This window comes from Salminus brasiliensis, unplaced genomic scaffold (assembly GCF_030463535.1).
Source record: "Salminus brasiliensis unplaced genomic scaffold, fSalBra1.hap2 scaffold_112, whole genome shotgun sequence".
In the NCBI taxonomy this organism is placed as follows: Eukaryota; Metazoa; Chordata; class Actinopteri; order Characiformes; family Bryconidae; genus Salminus; species Salminus brasiliensis.
In genome coordinates this window covers 37014-55000 of record NW_027326645.1, presented here as the reverse complement: position 1 = coordinate 55000, position 17987 = coordinate 37014, and the positions used below count along the sequence as shown (strand labels likewise).

At 45.5% G+C, this 17987-nt stretch overlaps 1 protein-coding gene across 1 annotated transcript in view; it reads right to left on the bottom strand.

The window, feature by feature from the left end:
- LOC140548799 (neuron navigator 2-like) overlaps positions 1-17987 on the bottom strand; it is a gene marked incomplete at its 3' end in the record, with an annotated part of 61761 nt that overhangs the window by 8303 nt on the left and 35471 nt on the right. The window contains 5 exon segments of the mRNA XM_072671957.1: positions 5082-5204; positions 8319-8684; positions 11850-11958; positions 12279-12382; positions 14127-15276. Of these exon segments, the coding sequence (XP_072528058.1) occupies positions 5082-5204; positions 8319-8684; positions 11850-11958; positions 12279-12382; positions 14127-15276 (1852 nt within the window).

Genomic DNA, 17987 nt, shown 5'->3' with positions numbered 1-17987 from the left:
ACTACAAACAGGGTTCTGTATGGACCCAAAGGTGGTTCTTCTCTGGCACAAACACACGCTTCACTCTCCCCTGTGTCTATGTGTGTTTGTGTGTGTGTTTGTCTGTGTGTGTGTCTATGTGTGTGTGTCTATGTGTGTGTGTCTATGTGTGTGTGTGTATTTGTTTGTGTGTATGTGTGTTTGTGTGTGAGGGCAGGGAGGGTGTGTAGAGGATCTGTTTGATCTGGGCATTCCTGGTCAAACCTCTCTCTCTCTCTCTCTCTCTCTCTCTCTCGGTCTGCCCAGAGAGGTCAAAGGTCAGGCATGGCAGGTCATAGAGCGAACTGTAGCCAATAGGAGGAAGCTGTGCTTCAGTACACGGTGAGAAACACTCTGTTCAGTGTGTGTGTGTGTGTGTGTGTGTGTGTGTGTGTCTCTAGGGAGCTTTGTGGTCTCCTCCCATTCAGCTCCACTGTAGTTAGAACTGAAACCTCAGCACTGGAATCCTTGCTCCACCCCGTTACACATTGAACTGCGGAGAACCGTGAGAAGCAGAACCTCATCGTTTAGAAGATATACGCTCATATGATCTCAACACACCTGGAAACGCTCTCACAACCACCTGTGATATCACAGGAACACTCCAGCACACAGCCAGAGCGGTGGGCAGCCAACTCCAGCGCCTGGGGAGCAGATAGGGTGAAGGGCCTCGCTCAAGGGCCCAACAGTGGCAGCTTGCCGATCCTGGGCATCGAACCCACAACCCTGTCTTCAACAGCACGGAGCTCAGCCACCACTGCCCCTGCTAAGCCTGTTCTTTAGTGAAGAACAGCTCCTACAGTTCCTATAGCTCCTATAGCTCCAATAGCTCCTACAGCTCCAATAGCTCCTACAGTTCCTATAGCTCCTTTAGCTCCTACAGCTTCTACAGCTCCTATAGCTCCTACAGTTCCTATAGCTCCTTTAGCTCCTACAGCTTCTACAGCTCCTATAGCTCCTACAGTTCCTATAGCTCCTTTAGCTCCTACAGCTTCTACAGCTCCTATAGCTCCTACAGTTCCTATAGCTCCTTTAGCTCCTACAGCTTCTACAGCTCCTATAGCTCCTACAGTTCCTATAGCTCCTTTAGCTCCTACAACTCCTGCAGCTCCTATAGCTCCTACAGTTCCTATAGCTCCTTTAGCTCCTACAGCTTCTACAGCTCCTATAGCTCCTACAGTTCCTATAGCTCCTATAGCTCATTTAGCTCCTACAGCTTCTACAACTCCTGCAGCTCCTATAGCTCCTACAGTTCCTATAGCTCCTTTAGCTCCTACAGCTTCTACAGCTCCTATAGCTCCTACAGTTCCTATAGCTCCTTTAGCTCCTACAGCTTCTACAACTCCTGCAGCTACTATAGCTCCTACAGTTCCTATAGCTCCTATAGCTCCTTTAGCTCCAATAGCTCCTACACCTCCTACAGCTCCAACATCTCCTACAGCTCCAACACCTCCTACAGCTCCAACAGCTCCTACAGCTCCTATAGGTCTGAGTGAGAAATTCTACGCTCACAGTACAAACACGGAAAAAGCCAACGTCAATAAATGCATCACATGCAGTAGTTCAGAGAAAGATGAGTGTTAGGGGGTTTCTCGTCCACAAGGTCACGGCATTGTGGGACGCTATGACCTTGCCACATTCCCGAACAGGCCGGGGCATTCCAGAATTTTCTGTACAGCGTTGCTGTGGTCAGCGAATGATGCAGCAGTTTCAGCTACACAGAGAGAGCTCCACTGTTTCCAACTTCACCCCCCCCCTCTCAGTGGCAAAGCACAAGATAAGTTTCCAATAAAGTGGCCAGTCAGTGGAAGCACAGGGTAGGGGTTTCTAATAAAGTGGCCAGTCAGTGGAAGCACAGGGTAGGGGTTTCTAATAAAGTGGCCAGTGAGTGGAAGCACAAGGTAGGGGTTTCTAATAAAGTGGCCAGTGAGTGGAAGCACAAGGTAGGGGTTTCTAATAAAGTGGCCAGTGAGTGGAAGCACAAGGTAGAGGTTTCTAATAAAGTGGCCAGTGAGTGGAAGCACAAGGTAGGTGTTTCTAATAAAGTGGCCAGCGAGTGGAAGCACAGGGTAGGGGTTTCTAATAAAGTGGCCAGCGAGTGGAAGCACAGGGTAGGGGTTTCTAATAAAGTGGCCAGTGAGTGGAAGCACAAGGTAGAGGTTTCTAATAAAGTGGCCAGTGAGTGGAAGCACAAGGTAGGGGTTTCTAATAAAGTGGCCAGTGAGGGTAAGCACAAGGTAGGGGTTTCTAATAAAGTGGCCAGTGAGGGTAAGCACAAGGTAGGTGTTTCTAATAAAGTGGCCAGTGAGGGTAAGCACAAGGTAGGTGTTTCTAATAAATTGGCCAGTGAGTGGAAGCACAAGGTAGGGGTTTCTAATAAATTGGCCAGTGTATAAATAAATTCAGAACACATTAGTACCTCAGCCACACTCGTCTGCTTAGCAACAATATTTTAATCTTGGCAAAGAGCATGTGTTTGAGTGTGTCCAAGAGTCTGCGTGTGTGTGTGTGTGTGTGTGTGTGTGTGTGTGTAATGCTTATCCCGCCTTCTTCACATGCTCCGGCCAGATAATCATCTTGATTTTATTACCTCAGCGTGTCCAGAGACCTGCAGAGTCTGCATGTTACACACACACACACATACACACTGGAGGAGCTCAGTAAGTAGGGTTTAAGTTACTGTTTACCTTCTTAGGGGGTGAGAGCCAATACATCTGTCCTCACTTACTGCCCCTGAATTAAAGCGACAGTCCTGCAAAAATCAACAATCCCTAGATTTCCAACTTCTACCCCCAGATCAGTCGATCAACATTTTACAGCAGTTTTAGTTTTAGCACTGGAGCACTGGAAGGGATATATATATATAGGTCAAAATATAGCTACAGCTTCTTAAAGATTTGTACACCTCAGAGGGGGAATATTACTAGTGCCCCCTACTGGGTGTGGCAGGGAGGTAAGAGTGATTCAGTCTATTTCTCCTAATAAAAAATAAATGAAACTCTTATGAAATAAATTCCTCGATTGCTGACCACGTTATCCTCCCAGAAGTACCGCAGACGTGTGTAAAACCACTGTGATTGGTCCATAACTCAGCGTGATGGTTTCCTGCTTCTCTGAGGATTCAATTCTCTGAAAGGCTGCTTCACCAGAGCAGAGCATCTCACTGCTCCAGATATGCTAATGCGGGAGGTCTGAGGCTGCAAAATAAATCCTGTTCCCCCGGGGCGTCTGCAGTTCACCCAGATAACCATCACGTTCTAAAGACCACCAGGTTCTTCATTTCTGATCTGGAGGTCCAGTTCTATTACAGTTCTAAACGGAGAGATGGAGGAAGTTTGGTCATAAACACACTGACCACCCCTGAGCTCGCGACTTTTTCTTTTCCTAGCCCAGCCCAGCTCCGAAAAGCCCTCACACACACACACACACACACACACACAAACACACACACAATCTAGAACGTTACATATCACATCAAATACCTGCTCCCTTGACCTCTGAGCTCTGAGTTCAGCAATACGGGATAAACCACAACTCATGGCTGTAGTGTCTGCTGGGAATGCGGGAAACTCACATTTCCAATCCAGGTTTTTGATGTAGTGTGTGTGTGTGTGTGTGTGTGTGTAAGAGAGAGAGCAAAATGACACCACTGACATATGGATCAGAAGGGATACACCCACTTCCATACTTCTACACTTATTTCCATGGCGACACTACACCCTTTTCTATACTTACACTACATAGGGTTACAATATGCCTGTTTCCATGGTTACATCTCATCCACACTATGTTCAGTCTATAGTAATTATATATCGGTTTCTATGGTAGCGTTACACCTGTTTCCATGGTAATGCTGCATCTCTTTGAAAGGTTACAATGAGCCGGTTTCCACAGTTATGCTCCATCCATTCCCCAGGTTACAATAAACTGTTTTCACAGCCATGGTCCCCTAATTTCTTTGAACTGTTTCCAAGGTTACGCTACATCCATTTGCATGGTTGTGTTCCCCCTCTTTTTTCCACATTAATGCTACTCTCATCTGCACTCTTTCCACAGTGGCTCTTTCCCGAAGGTCATACACACTATTTAAGAACTCGGCTGTTCTTCTCGTGATGAGCTGCCCGGCAGACATGCTGTGGTACTGCCGAGCGCAGCTGAGGAACAGTAAAAGCTCAGGTCTGAGGTCTGTTTCTCACCACTCCCGCTGTCACGCTCCACAAGTTCCAAACTCTTCCATTCCCACAGATATTCCTGAAGCACTCTGCAGTGAGTGTGTGTGTGTGTGTCTGTCTGCAACTTCCCCCTCTGGGTTCCACAGAGCAGCGTCTCATCCTGAAGCTGATCAGCTGAATAAGTGTGTGTGTGTGTGTGTGTGTAGCGTTGTGTGTGTGTGTGTGTAGCGTGTGTGGTCTCCTGTGAGTTAGGAGTGAATAAAGAAGGGAGTGGCTGTTATATTTTATTGATGACGGCACAAAGGTAATGTGTCTTTCTAATAAAACGGCCACACACAGACACACACACACACACACACACACACACACTCAATATGCTCTATATGGACAAAAGTATTGGGTCGATCCTGCTTCTGTTGGAGTAACTTTCTCTACTGTCCAGAGAAGAAGACTTTCTACTAGATTCTGGAGGAGAATTGCTGTGAGGATTTGATTGCATTCAGTGACAAGAGCGTTAGTGAGGTCAGGATGTTGGATGATGATCATCACCCCACCTCATCATCTCCAACTCCCCAACTCATCCCAAAAGTACAGGATGGAGCTCCTCCACCATCATTCCAGAGAACACAGTTCCTCCACTGCTCCACAGCTCCTCAATGCTGGGGGGCTTTATACCCCTCTAGCCCACGCCTGGCATTAGGCAGCATGGAGCCAATAGGGTCATGATGATGATCTGCTCCAGAGAGTTAGTCTGGCTAATTCTTTTACTACATGTTCAATTAGAACTTCCGTTTTTAAAGCCATGATTGCCATCCCTATCCTGAGAGTGACATAACAAACATAACGAGCTGCTGTGTGAGTCAGTACTGACGATGGTGATGATGAAGGTACCTGTCTGCGTCTCCTTGGCCGGTGGAAGCGTTCCTCTGCAGCGTTTCCCTCACCACAGCCATACCATCCGGCAACCGGTTTAACCGCCGAGTGTACAGACTCAACCCTCCATCGGTCAGATACCTGAGAGAGAGATCGAGAGAGAGAGAGAGAGAGTCCCGTCAGTAATGCAATTCAAACAACAGTACAGACAAAACACACACTTCAGTCCATGTTCTAGATAACAGTGAGCCACCTGAAGCTTCAGCGTTGCATGTCTGTGATGATCTAGGTGAGCACAGTGCTAACTGGTGTACATAAGATTCATTACTTATTAGCTACATTAGCCTCATAGCTCCAGTGCTAACCTAAAGAAGAAATGTTCAGATACCAAACACAACTTGGCTGACTGTGTGTGTGTGTGTGTGTGTGTGTGTGTGTGTGTGTGTGTTTATGTGTATGTGTATGTGTGCATGTATGTGTGTGTGTGTGTGTGTGTGTGTGTGTGTGTGTATGTGCAATGGGGTTACTGGGGGCGTTTTTTATAGAGGAGAAAATAGATCTGTGTTGTATTTGGACAGTCTGGACATTAATCATCGCTGCACGGCCCCTGCTGAACTAATGCATACTCTCTCTCACACACACACACATACACACACACACTCACACACACACTATCCTTAACTATCTTTAACAACTAAGCTGTAAGCACACAAGCTGTTCAGAGAGACTGATGTAATGCATTCAGCATCTCTGCAGTGCTGTACTACACACACACACACACACACACACACACACTCAGTGTGTATCAGCACACACACATGGATACACTACATGTCCAAATGTTTGTGGACACCCCATTCTAATGAATGCATACAGCCACTTTAAGTGGACATCCATTGCTGACACTGATGTGCAAATGCACACACACAGCTTGTCTAGTCCCTGTAGAGAAGAAGTACTGCCAATAGAATAGGACTCTCTGGAGCAGATCAACATCATGACCCTATTGGCTCCATGCTGCCTAATGCCAGGCGTGGGCTAGAGGGGTATAAAGCCCCCCAGCATTGAGGAGCTGTGGAGCAGTGGAGGAACTGTGTTCTCTGGAATGATGGTGGAGGAGCTCCATCCTGTACTTTTGGGATGAGTTGGGGAGTTGGGGATGATGAGTTGGGGTGATGATCATCATCCAACATCCTGACCTCACTAACGCTCTTGTCACTGAATGCAATCAAATCCTCACAGCAATGCTCCTCCTCCAGAATCTAGTAGAAAGTCTTCTTCTCTGGACAGTAGAGACAGTTACCCCGTGCTCATATTGACTTCACTGCTGTTTAACCCTGTGAGGTTCACTAGGGTTACTATTTCGTTATTAATCCCACTGCAGAAACCATTAGGGACGGACAGGGTGGACAGGGTTAAATACACAGGGCGCAGAGACACAGACAGAGGGTTACAGCACTCCAACACTTCTACTATTAAACCTCTGCTGAAGTGAATATATACAGTACATAATCCAATACATAAATAAAGAACATAAACAATAACTGATATTAATACTGAGAGAAATCCAGATCACAGTAAAGGTGGCGAGGACGCACCTGCCCGAACCACACGCCACATTACAGCCAGCCAGCCACCACCAGAGACACACACTCACCCACTTCAGGAGGAAAACACAGTCACTGAACAGCCCCTTTACTGACACAGTGAGAGTGAGAGTGAGAGTGAGTGTGTGTGTGTGAGTGTGTGTGTGTGTGTGTGTGTGTCGTGTGCAGGCCTGTAAAGAGGGAGGAGCCTTGAAAAGGATCATACACATGCACGCACACTCACCCTGAGGCCCCACCCCAGCCCCTCATCCTGTGCACTGTGTGGGGGCTGTGTGTGTGTGTGTGTGTGTGTATGTGTGTGTGTGTCTGTGTGTGTGTGTGTGTGTGTGTGTGTGTGTGTGTGTGTGTGTGTGTGCTGCGAAGTAAAGCTGTTCACTCTAAACTGAGAGGAGGAGAGTCTATAGAAGCCTCCACTAATAAAGCTCACACAACCCCAACAACACACACACACACACACACACACACACTCACACACAGCTGGTCAAATGAGGACAGCTGGTTTTGTGCTGGTTCTGAAAGGCAGTGTCTTCTTTCTCACTCTATTGAAGCATCATAACTTCATCCTGACTGATATCCGGAAGCTTCTCTCTCCAGGCTGGTAATTCAGCCCTCACTCACTCCTTCCTGCTCTCGCGCCCCAGAGGGAGAGTGAATGAATGGTGGTTTTAATAACAGCAGGGCTTCAGTTACACTTTACCACAGCCAAGGTGTGCAGGAGACCCGCTCCAACACAGAGAAGCTGAGAGGAGGAAATCTGCAGGTTCTCAGGTTCTGCTGAGGTCCCTGGGTTCACAGTGGGGCGGGTTAACCCGCTCAGCTCCTGTAGTCTGCAGCTCTCTGACCAATCAGTGTCAGAGCGGTAAGAGCCTCTGAGGACAGCTCAAGGTAGACACTATAAACAACACACTGGCGCCCTCTTCTGGCACATGCCCTGTTCAGCAGTCTGATCTAATGGGAATCAGTTTGGTGAAAAATCAACTTCACACAGACTCACCTCACATAGTGATCACCTTACCCCAGAATGTGCCCCTTATTTCATAAAGGATTCTGAAGTTTGATTTCTATGTACGAATTTATGTAAAGGTAAAGGTACACGTATCTGCCACTGTACTATGTATGGCAAAATGTGTCCTCTGCACACACACACACACACACACACACACACTAGTGAATTAGAGGCAGCGGCACACACCCAGAACCCACAACCCTTTCATCAACAGCCAGGAGCTCTAAACGCTGAGCACCACTGCCTCTAACAAAGTAGCAGTAATAACAACAACAACCACAACAACAACAATAATAATAATAATAATAATAATAATAATAATAATAATCGGAGGTTAATTAGTGGAACAAGTGTTATATAAAGGGAGGGTGGAGTCTAAACAGCCTTATTTAATAGAAACCCTACATTGTTGACTGCAGTAAATCTGTGTGACGTATTTCATTGTTTTTATTATTAATATTATAATTATTACAAACATGGAAAATAAATCTATTCTACAACAAACAAACTGTACATGTGTCCAACCTTTGGACTGGTTGCCCTGTTAATAAGTATGTATGGGGCCACTCTCACACTCTCCAAAACAAAGCTGAAGGTGGCGTCCTAATCCAAGCTGGAAGAGCTGAACTGTGCTTCACTCACCCGCTGCTAATCTCTTCAGCTCGGGCGTTCTTTGCCAGCACGTCTCCGTCGCTGACATAGCCGCTCACGTCCAGCTCCAGCTCCTCCCCCCGCTCTCCCAGCTCCAACCCACAGAGGGCGCTGCCACGTGCCGCCAGCTGCCTGCGGAGTGGGGTGGGGTACAGGTACCGCCCCTGAGCCGGCCCCACTCCCCCACGGCCCTGGTAGCTGTTCCCGAGCGAGGGAGCGTCACCCGCCTGCAGGCGCGGACTGGACTGCCCAACCCGGCTGGCCCAGGCCAGCGGAACCGGCCGAGACGCCAGAGACAGCAAACTGCGGCCGCTCAGCTCCGTGGTGACCCCGCTATCAAAGGTCGTCTCCAGAGTGCTGCCAAAGAGACGAGAGCACAGAACATGGGTTTAGACTGGGTTTAGTCCTTCAGGTCCTGATTCAGGTCCAGACAGCCTGACAGTGAAGACTCTGCTAAGCCTCGGCTTTCATTTCTGCCCCAACACAGAGTCCAGTCCCCGCTCAGCAGGACGCCTGGGTACAGACACACAGCACAGAGAACGAGAACGAAATGAGTCTGAACCATCAGAGAGAGAGAGATCAAAGCAAAGAGGGTTTAGTGCTGACGTCACGACAAAGTCCAACCGAGACTCCTGACAGAACCGGGAGTCCAGCAGGGAAGAGGACGCTTACTGTCTCAGAACCAACCGCAGACACAAGACTGGCCTTTTAAGGGAAGACACTCAGCCCACCCACAGCCACTATTTGTAGTGACACCATGAGACCGCATGGGGGCACTGTAGTCACAACAGAGACCTTTCACTACAAAACTCACTCTCACAATAAAACTCACTCTCACAACAAAACAAAACTCACTCTCACAATAAAACTCACTCTCACAACAAAACTCACTCACAATAAAACTCACTCTCACAACAAAACTCACTCACAATAAAACTCACTCTCACAACAAAACTCACTCACAATAAAACTCACTCTCACAACAAAACAAAACTCACTCTCACAACAAAACAAAACTCACTCACAATAAAACTCACTCACAACAAAACTCACTCTCACAATAAAACTCACTCTCACAACAAAACTCACTCTCACAACAAAACAAAACTCACTCACAATAAAACTCACTCTCACAACAAAACTCACTTTCACAACAAAACTCACTTTCACAATAAAACAAAACTCACTCTCACAACAAAACTCACTCTCACAATAAAATTCACTCTCACAACAAAACAAAACTCACTCTCACAACAAAACTCACTTTCACAACAAAACTCACTTTCACAACAAAACAAAACTCACTCACAAAAAACTCACTCTCACTACAAAACTCACTCTCACAACAAAACAAAACTCACTCTCACAACAAAACTCACTTTCACAACAAAACTCACTTTCACAATAAAACAAAACTCACTCTCACAACAAAACTCACTCTCACAATAAAACTCACTCTCACAACAAAACAAAACTCACTCTCACAACAAAACTCACTTTCACAACAAAACAAAACTCACTCTCACAAAAAACTCACTCTCACAACAAAACTCACTCTCACTACAAAACAAAACTCACTCACAACAAAACTCACTTTCACAACAAAACAAAACTCACTCTCACAACAAAACTCACTTTCACAACAAAACTCACTTTCACAATAAAACAAAACTCACTCTCACAACAAAACTCACTCTCACAATAAAACTCACTCTCACAACAAAACAAAACTCACTCTCACAACAAAACTCACTTTCACAACAAAACAAAACTCACTCTCACAAAAAACTCACTCTCACAACAAAACTCACTCTCACTACAAAACAAAACTCACTCACAACAAAACTCACTCTCACAACAAAACTCACTTTCACAACAAAACAAAACTCACTCTCACAAAAAACTCACTCTCACTACAAAACAAAACTCACTCACAACAAAACTCACTCTCACTACAAAACAAAACTCACTCACAACAAAACAAAACTCACTCTCACAACAAAACAAAACTCTCACAACAAAACAAAACTCACTCTCACAATAAAACTCACTCTCACAACAAACCAAACTCACTCTCACAACAAAACTCACTCTCACAATAAAACTCACTCTCACAACAAAACAAAACTCACTCTCACAATAAAACTCACTCTCACAACAAAACTCACTCTCACAATAAAACTCACTCTCACAACAAAACTCACTCTCACAACAAAACTCACTTTCACAACAAAACAAAACTCACTCTCACAACAAAACTCACTTTCACAACAAAACTCACTTTCACAACAAAACAAAACTCACTCTCACAACAAAACTCACTTTCACAACAAAACTCACTTTCACAACAAAACAAAACTCACTCTCACAACAAAACTCACTCTCACAACAAAACTCACTTTCACAACAAAACAAAACTCACTCTCACAACAAAACTCACTCTCACAATAAAACTCACTTTCACAACAAAACAAAACTCACTCTCACAACAAAACTCACTCTCACAACAAAACAAAACTCACTCTCACTACAAAACAAAACTCACTCACAACAAAACTCACTCTCACAATAAAACTCACTCTCACAACAAAACTCACTCTCACAACAAAACAAAACTCACTCTCACAACAAAACAAAACTCACTCACAACAAAACAAATCTCACTCTCACAACAAAACTCACTCTCACAACAAAACAAAACTCACTCTCACAACAAAACTCACTCTCACAACAAAACAAAACACAACAAAACAAAACTTACTCTCACAACAAAACAAAACTCACAACAAAACAAAACTCACTCTCACAACAAAACTCACTTTCACAACAAAAAACTCACTCTCACAACAAAACAAAACTCACAACAAAACAAAACTCACTCTCACAACAAAACTCACTTTCACAACAAAACAAAACTCACTCTCACAACAAAACAAAACTCACTCTCACAACAAAACTCACTCTCACAACTAAACTCACTCTCACAACAAAACAAAACTCACAACAAAACTCACTCTCACAACAAAACTCACTCTCACAACCAGCTGATTTTGAGTTGTAATGGATTATGTTGAGCTATTTTGTTTGGAGAGCAGTTCCTCAGTGCTGAGATTTTCCAATAAACATTATTATTAGTATTAGCATTTATAATAATAATACACAATATGTCCAAATGTTTGTGGACACCCCTTCTAATGAATGCACCCACTGCTGACACAGATCAAATGCACATACACAGCTTGTCTAGTCCCTGTAAAGAATACTGCCATATTTTGTGGGGTTCTACAGGGTTCTCTTGCAGGGCCTATGAAGCTATCATTAATTATGTCTCTTTTCAAAAGAATCTTTTCAATGAAGGGCTAGGTGTCCCAATACTTTTGTCTACATAGCGTATTACTCATGAAGATGTGATCATGTCCATAGAACAATTTAAAATCAGAAATATAAAATATCTAAATATGAAATATCTAAAACTGTAAAATAAACAATACTGTTGATTGATGCTAGCTTTACTCCTCTCACCTGTGTGTGATCTGCGTCCCCCGCAAACTGGACATGGTTTCTTCCAGATTCTGCCGGAGGTCTGCAATGTTCTTAACGGTCCTCAGCCTCCTGGTCTCAGGATCTTCAGCTGATCAAAGCAGAGAGATTAGCATAACTCATAATGAATGAACACTCACTTACAGATCAGCACTGCAGACTGGTGTTAATACAGGACACGTGTGTGTATATATTTATTTATATATTTATAGTAATATAGTAATATAGTAGCTATAACTGCTAATAATGAAGGACACACACTGTTTAATCCAGCATGTCTACAAACAGTGTCCCGTCAGTCTTCTTCTTCAGATATCAGCCTCACTGTGTGACCTTTCAGAGAAGCATCTCCCCATTAGACTTCGGTCTGATCTCTCTCCCGCCCGCAATCCCTCAGACCTGAATAATCACCTGACAAGTCTTCAATGGATGTCTTGCTTAAGTTGGCGGACTCTCCGGTGTGTCCTCCGGAGCCCATTTCCGTGGTAACGCTGTCATCTCCTTCTGTCTGTGACCTGGTGAAGAAGCCCTTCAGAGTTAGCTGATGCTAATTAGCATTAGCCCACTGACGGATTACATTAAGGGTGTAGCTCAAAATCTCTGACAATCTCCAACAGACCTGATTATGTGGTTTCGGACACCGTATAGCATACAGTTAGCACCATGCTAATTGGTGGGGTACAAGCTTCCATACGTTTGCCATGTAGCTTCTGTGGCAAACTACAGCAGCATGTTTCAGACTCTGAAGATCTGATTAATCACTGTTTGGGGTGAAATGGTGGATAACTGATTCCTGACCAAACTATCGCTTTAATGCCCAGAATCTTATAGGTGTTCTATAAGTCCTGGACGGACGCCTCCGCTCAGATCACAGCGGCTACACCCGACTCTGTCTGGCTGCTCTGCTGTGTCATGAGCTGAAGGCAGGAGATTAAGGGCCTCTGGAACCCGACAACGTCTAAAAGAGTTTCCATAGTGACAGCGGGGTGAAAGGTCATGTGGCCCTGGCTGAGGGAATACGATTAAAAACAATAAGCAGAGAGCAAAGAACGTTCCGGAGGAAATACCAGGCAAACACTTCACAGCTGAGCATGATGGGGAGCATCGCATACCGGAGCATCACATTCCAGACTTTAAGCACCTGAACACATTATTTAAAGCTGTTTATCCCAGCAGTGAGAGTGTCTACCTGTAATTAACTCTATATAACATTAGAATACACCCAAATAAACATAAAGTCAGGGGTCAGTGAGAGTGTCTACCTGTAATTAACTCTTTATAACATTAGAATAAACCCAAATAACCATAAAGTCAGTGGTCAGTGAGAGTGTCTACCTGTAATTAACTCTATATAACATTAGAATAAACCCAAATAAACATAAAGGCAGTGGTCAGTGAGAGTGTCTACCTGTAATTAACTCTATATAACATTAGAATAAACCCAAATAAACATAAAGGCAGTGGTCAGTGAGAGTGTCTACCTGTAATTAACTCTATATAACATTAGAATAAACCCAAATAAACATAAAGTCAGTGGTCAGTGAGAGTGTCTACCTGTAATTAACTCTATATAACATTAGAATAAACCCAAATAAACATAAAGGCAGTGGTCAGTGAGAGTGTCTACCTGTAATTAACTCTATATAACATTAGAATAAACCCAAATAAACATAAAGGCAGTGGTCAGTGAGAGTGTCTACCTGTAATTAACTCTATATAACATTAGAATAAACCCAAATAAACATAAAGGCAGTGGTCAGTGAGAGTGTCTACCTGTAATTAACTCTATATAACATTAGAATGAACCCAAATAAACATAAAGTCAGTGTTCAGTGAGAGTGTCTACCTGTAATTAACTCTATATAACATTAGAATAAACCCTAATAAACATAAAGTCAGTGGTCAGTGAGTGTCTACCTGTAATTAACTCTATATAACATTAGAATAAACCCAAATAACCATAAAGGCAGTGGTCAGTGAGAGTGTCTACCTGTAATTAACTCTATATAACATTAGAATAAACCCAGATAAACAGAAAGTGGTCAGTGGTCAGTTCTGAAAGCAGCTGACCTGATTTACTTTAATGAAGGACTGATTAGATGAACTAGGTGCTGGATGGGAATGATTAAGCTAACACACTCACACACAGAATTTGACCAGGGGTGCACAAACTTTTGCATTCAACTGTATATAAACATAAATCTATATTCGTTATTACATTTGTGCGTGCTGTATCCTCCTCCTCCACCTCCTCCTCACCTGTACATAAACGGAGCGACGGTGGCTGTGTTGGGGTGGCTGTACTGCTGCTGGGGCTGAGGCAGCTGCACGCTGACCGTGTTGCTGGCAGTGGACTGTGTAGTGCCTCCGTTAGCCACCGGAGAGGCGCTGTGGCTTTGGTGGGCTTTGCCCTCTGTGGAGGCCAGGCTGGAAGAGGACGAGGAGTGACGGCTGTCTCTATGGAGGCCGACCCCTCCCCCTAGCCGCATGCTACGTGGCCTTTCATTGTCTTTGCCACCAAGGGGCGCAGTTGAGTTTTTCCCCACCCCGTTTCCAGAGCTCTTCCCTCCGGGTTTGGGAATGCCGCTGAGCACAGGGGCGGAGCTCTCCTTTTTGCTGCTGACTTTGCCCCCTTTAGGAATAAGGCTAGCAATTTTAGAGGTTTTTTTAGGCTCTGTCTCCGGCACGGCGACCTCCGTCATGGCAGGCAGTTCCTCCTCTCTAAGCTCCGCCTTTTCAGAGGCGGGTACGTGGGGGTGCTTGGAGGCCTCTTTTCCACGTTCCTTCTCCTTCTCCTTGGCTCGCTCCTTCTCCTTTTCCTTCTCCACGTTTTTTGTCGAGCCTTTCTTCGCCGTTAGAGCTCGACTAAACGTCCTCTGTGCAATGCCCTTCAGGGCGATCTTTGGGCTGCTGCTAGTCAACCCATTAGCGGGCCTGGCGTTGCCCTCGGCTTCGTCCAGGGGCTCGGTGTTGGCACTGGCCTCCACTCTCTCCAGCACCACCCCTGAATCTCTGCTTGTGGCCGGAGACGCTGCAGCACCCTCTGGTTGTGCGGAGGACTTGGAGGTTCCCTTACTGTTGAACAGCTTCAGCTTCTCCAGCATGGACCTCTGCGGCAGAGCCTTGGGAGGAGGTTCCGCGGGCGCCGGCTGCTTGGCCGGGGCGTCCTGCTTGCCCAGAAGAGCGGTGGAGGTAGATGTGTGTTTGGTGCTCGTGGATTTGCTCCTCCAGGGTTTGCTGCTCGAGTTGGGCTGAGGGATGGCTGAGCCAGAAGGGCAGGTTGAGGTGGAGGAGGAGGAAGAGGAAGATGCCACAGTGCTGGTGAGGATGGAGGTGCTGACGGTTGCCAGGAATGACGGTGCATGCTCAGTCATGCCTGAAGGATGGGAAGTGACACTGTCCGAAGATTCTGGAGAGAAAAGATGGTGAGAAATGAAAAGAGGAACACTGAGAGGCGTTTACGACACGGTAAATAACACAACTCCTTTAGATTAGAACTTTATCCAAGCACAAAATATCTAGAACCAAACCTTACATTAGATAGAACTAGAGAACATAGAGCATTTCCTGAAGAAGAGGCAGAGTGTGCAGTTGCTATGAGATTTGGAGTGGTAGCTGTGGTGTTGCTAAGTGGTTGCCTGGTATGCCACATGGTTGCTATACTGTTATATGTTGTGGCTGTGATGTTGCTAAGTGGTTTTCAGTGCTGCTCCAAGTGGTTGCTATGGTGTCTTTTGTGGTTGTTAGGATGTTAACAAACAGCTGGTGACAGTTGACAGGTTGCTAAGACAGGTTGCTGGGGTGTTGCTAGGTGGTTGCTATGCTATTAAAGGAGGTTGCTGTGTGGCAGCTATGGTGTCCCCAGTTGTCACATGTTCACTTCGGTATCTCACATGGTTGCTAGGAAGTTGGTTGCTATGCTATTAAGAGCGGTTACTATGGTGTCCCTGGTGGTTGCAAACATTAGAGGGATTAATTGCTATAGGTGAAAAAAAGACAGCGGTACATCAGATGTAAAAGCTGTATACAAGCACATCATTCCCAATCAGAGGAAAGATGGGGATATTTCGGAAACAGTGGGAGGAGTTAGTGGTAGCAGAAAATTAGCAGCTTATTTTTACCCACTCACTTAAAAAGTGATGACTCCAATTCCTCCACCCATATAAGGCCAGCTGGTCCTGAGCCAGCGCTGGTCCTCTACAGCCAGAGCGAGCAGCACTCCACACTGTTTACATTCACACTCACAGCAACTTTAAATGCTCCACATCTGCAGACAGAACCCATCACTGCATCCTCGCCACCCCACACACACCCCTCAACACACTGCGGTTCAACAGCCATCAGCAATACCGACCCCAACCTGCACTTCCGACACCAATCGCACGAGTCTTACAAATGGAATGGACCCCAGAACTGAGCCCTGAGGCACTACACTCCCGAAAGTGGAATTACAGGAGAAAAGCAAGTCTTCCATTACTGGGACTGACGGCTGCGGACACTGTGAGTGTGTTTCTTATTACTCACCCCGAACAGAGAGAAATCGCTCAGTTCAATTCTGTGAAATAATCCCCAGAGCCAGAAATATCCAGACTGAACCCTCCACCAGTCCAGAGAGCTTCCAGATAGACTGACTGACCCACTCTGCAGAGCTACTTTCAGCTAAACTCTGGACCTCCCCCACCCCTCTCTCTCTCTCTCTCTCTCTCTCTCTCTCACTCACTCACTCTCCCTCACTCTTCTTAGGAGGTCCTGACTCACCAGTGAGTCCGAACCCATTTGTTTCATACTGAACTCACTGTAATGTAAATTAGTCTTTAAAGGCAGGGCTTATGTAAATGTCATGTAAATTAAGCTCTTTTAAAACCTCTTAAACACTAAACTCAGTAACTCTTACAAACGATTCAGTAAATGATCTGGAACTAATATGCACATTTCTGTTTTCATCAGTAGTGAAGAATTGTTATTATAAACACTGCTGGGGTTAAAAGAGCTCTCTCAGGAACGTCTGCTTATATCCAGAAGAACCATAAACTGCGTCTCTGTCTGCAAAGGAACCCCTTCAGCTCTCAGACCCACAGGGTACAGCCTGGATCTGTGTGTGATGTGGAAACAACAATAACGACCCTGGTTTCCTCGTTAAACACCAACAATAAACAGCAATAAAGCCTGGGATCTGAATCTGTGTGTGAAGCTCAGAGGGTTCTCTCAGGCTCTGAATGTTTATGGATGGTTTTTGTGGAACAGGGGAGAGAACGGGCGAGAGAGGGAAGAGAGAGCGGAGTTCCTGTTCAGCACAAACACAAAACACCAATTAGGAAGTGATTAAAGCCCAATTAGCCACGGCAGCCGGGAGGGACCGGGTCAGACCACTAATGACTTCCAATAGAGAGAGAGAGAGAGAGAGAGAGAGAGAGAGAACTTCGCTAGATGTAGAAATGAAGCATTTGAGCTGCAGAGCAGGTTGACAGTAATAACACTGCAGCTCGGAGGATATGTGGGGTCACGTAGGAGCATAAACCCCTGTCTGAGGATTAAAGAGAAACATCGACTCCCCCACCAGCCCCAACCGCCCCTACCGGCCCCAACAACCCCACCACCCCTACTGGCCCCAACTGCACCCCGGGCTGGGCTGGCCCATATTAAAGTCATTAATACTGCAAAGCTAAATAACCACCATCATTATCCTGTTAGTGGAGGAAGACAATTCAGATCGTTACCCACCAAAACCACCACCAGGGGTTAAAGCGATACTTCAGGAAACTGTAATTGCTGACTGACTGCAGTCCCCTACCAGCAGCAAGAACACAAACCCACCATCAGAACCCCCATCAACTGACTTCATCTTCTCAACATCAGCCAGGATGATAATATCATCATTAGATTTGTGGAAGCACTGAGATAAGGACATCCGGGACCACCAGAGAAACACACACACTCACACACACACTCACACACTCACACACACACACTCCCACACACTCACACACAGTGAGTGAACAGGACAGCCTCTCTTTGTTCTGAGTCGCGGTTACACTTTTGAAGCTTTTCCACATGAATGAACACAAATGGGTCAGCTCCAGCACACACACATACACACACACACACACATACACACACACA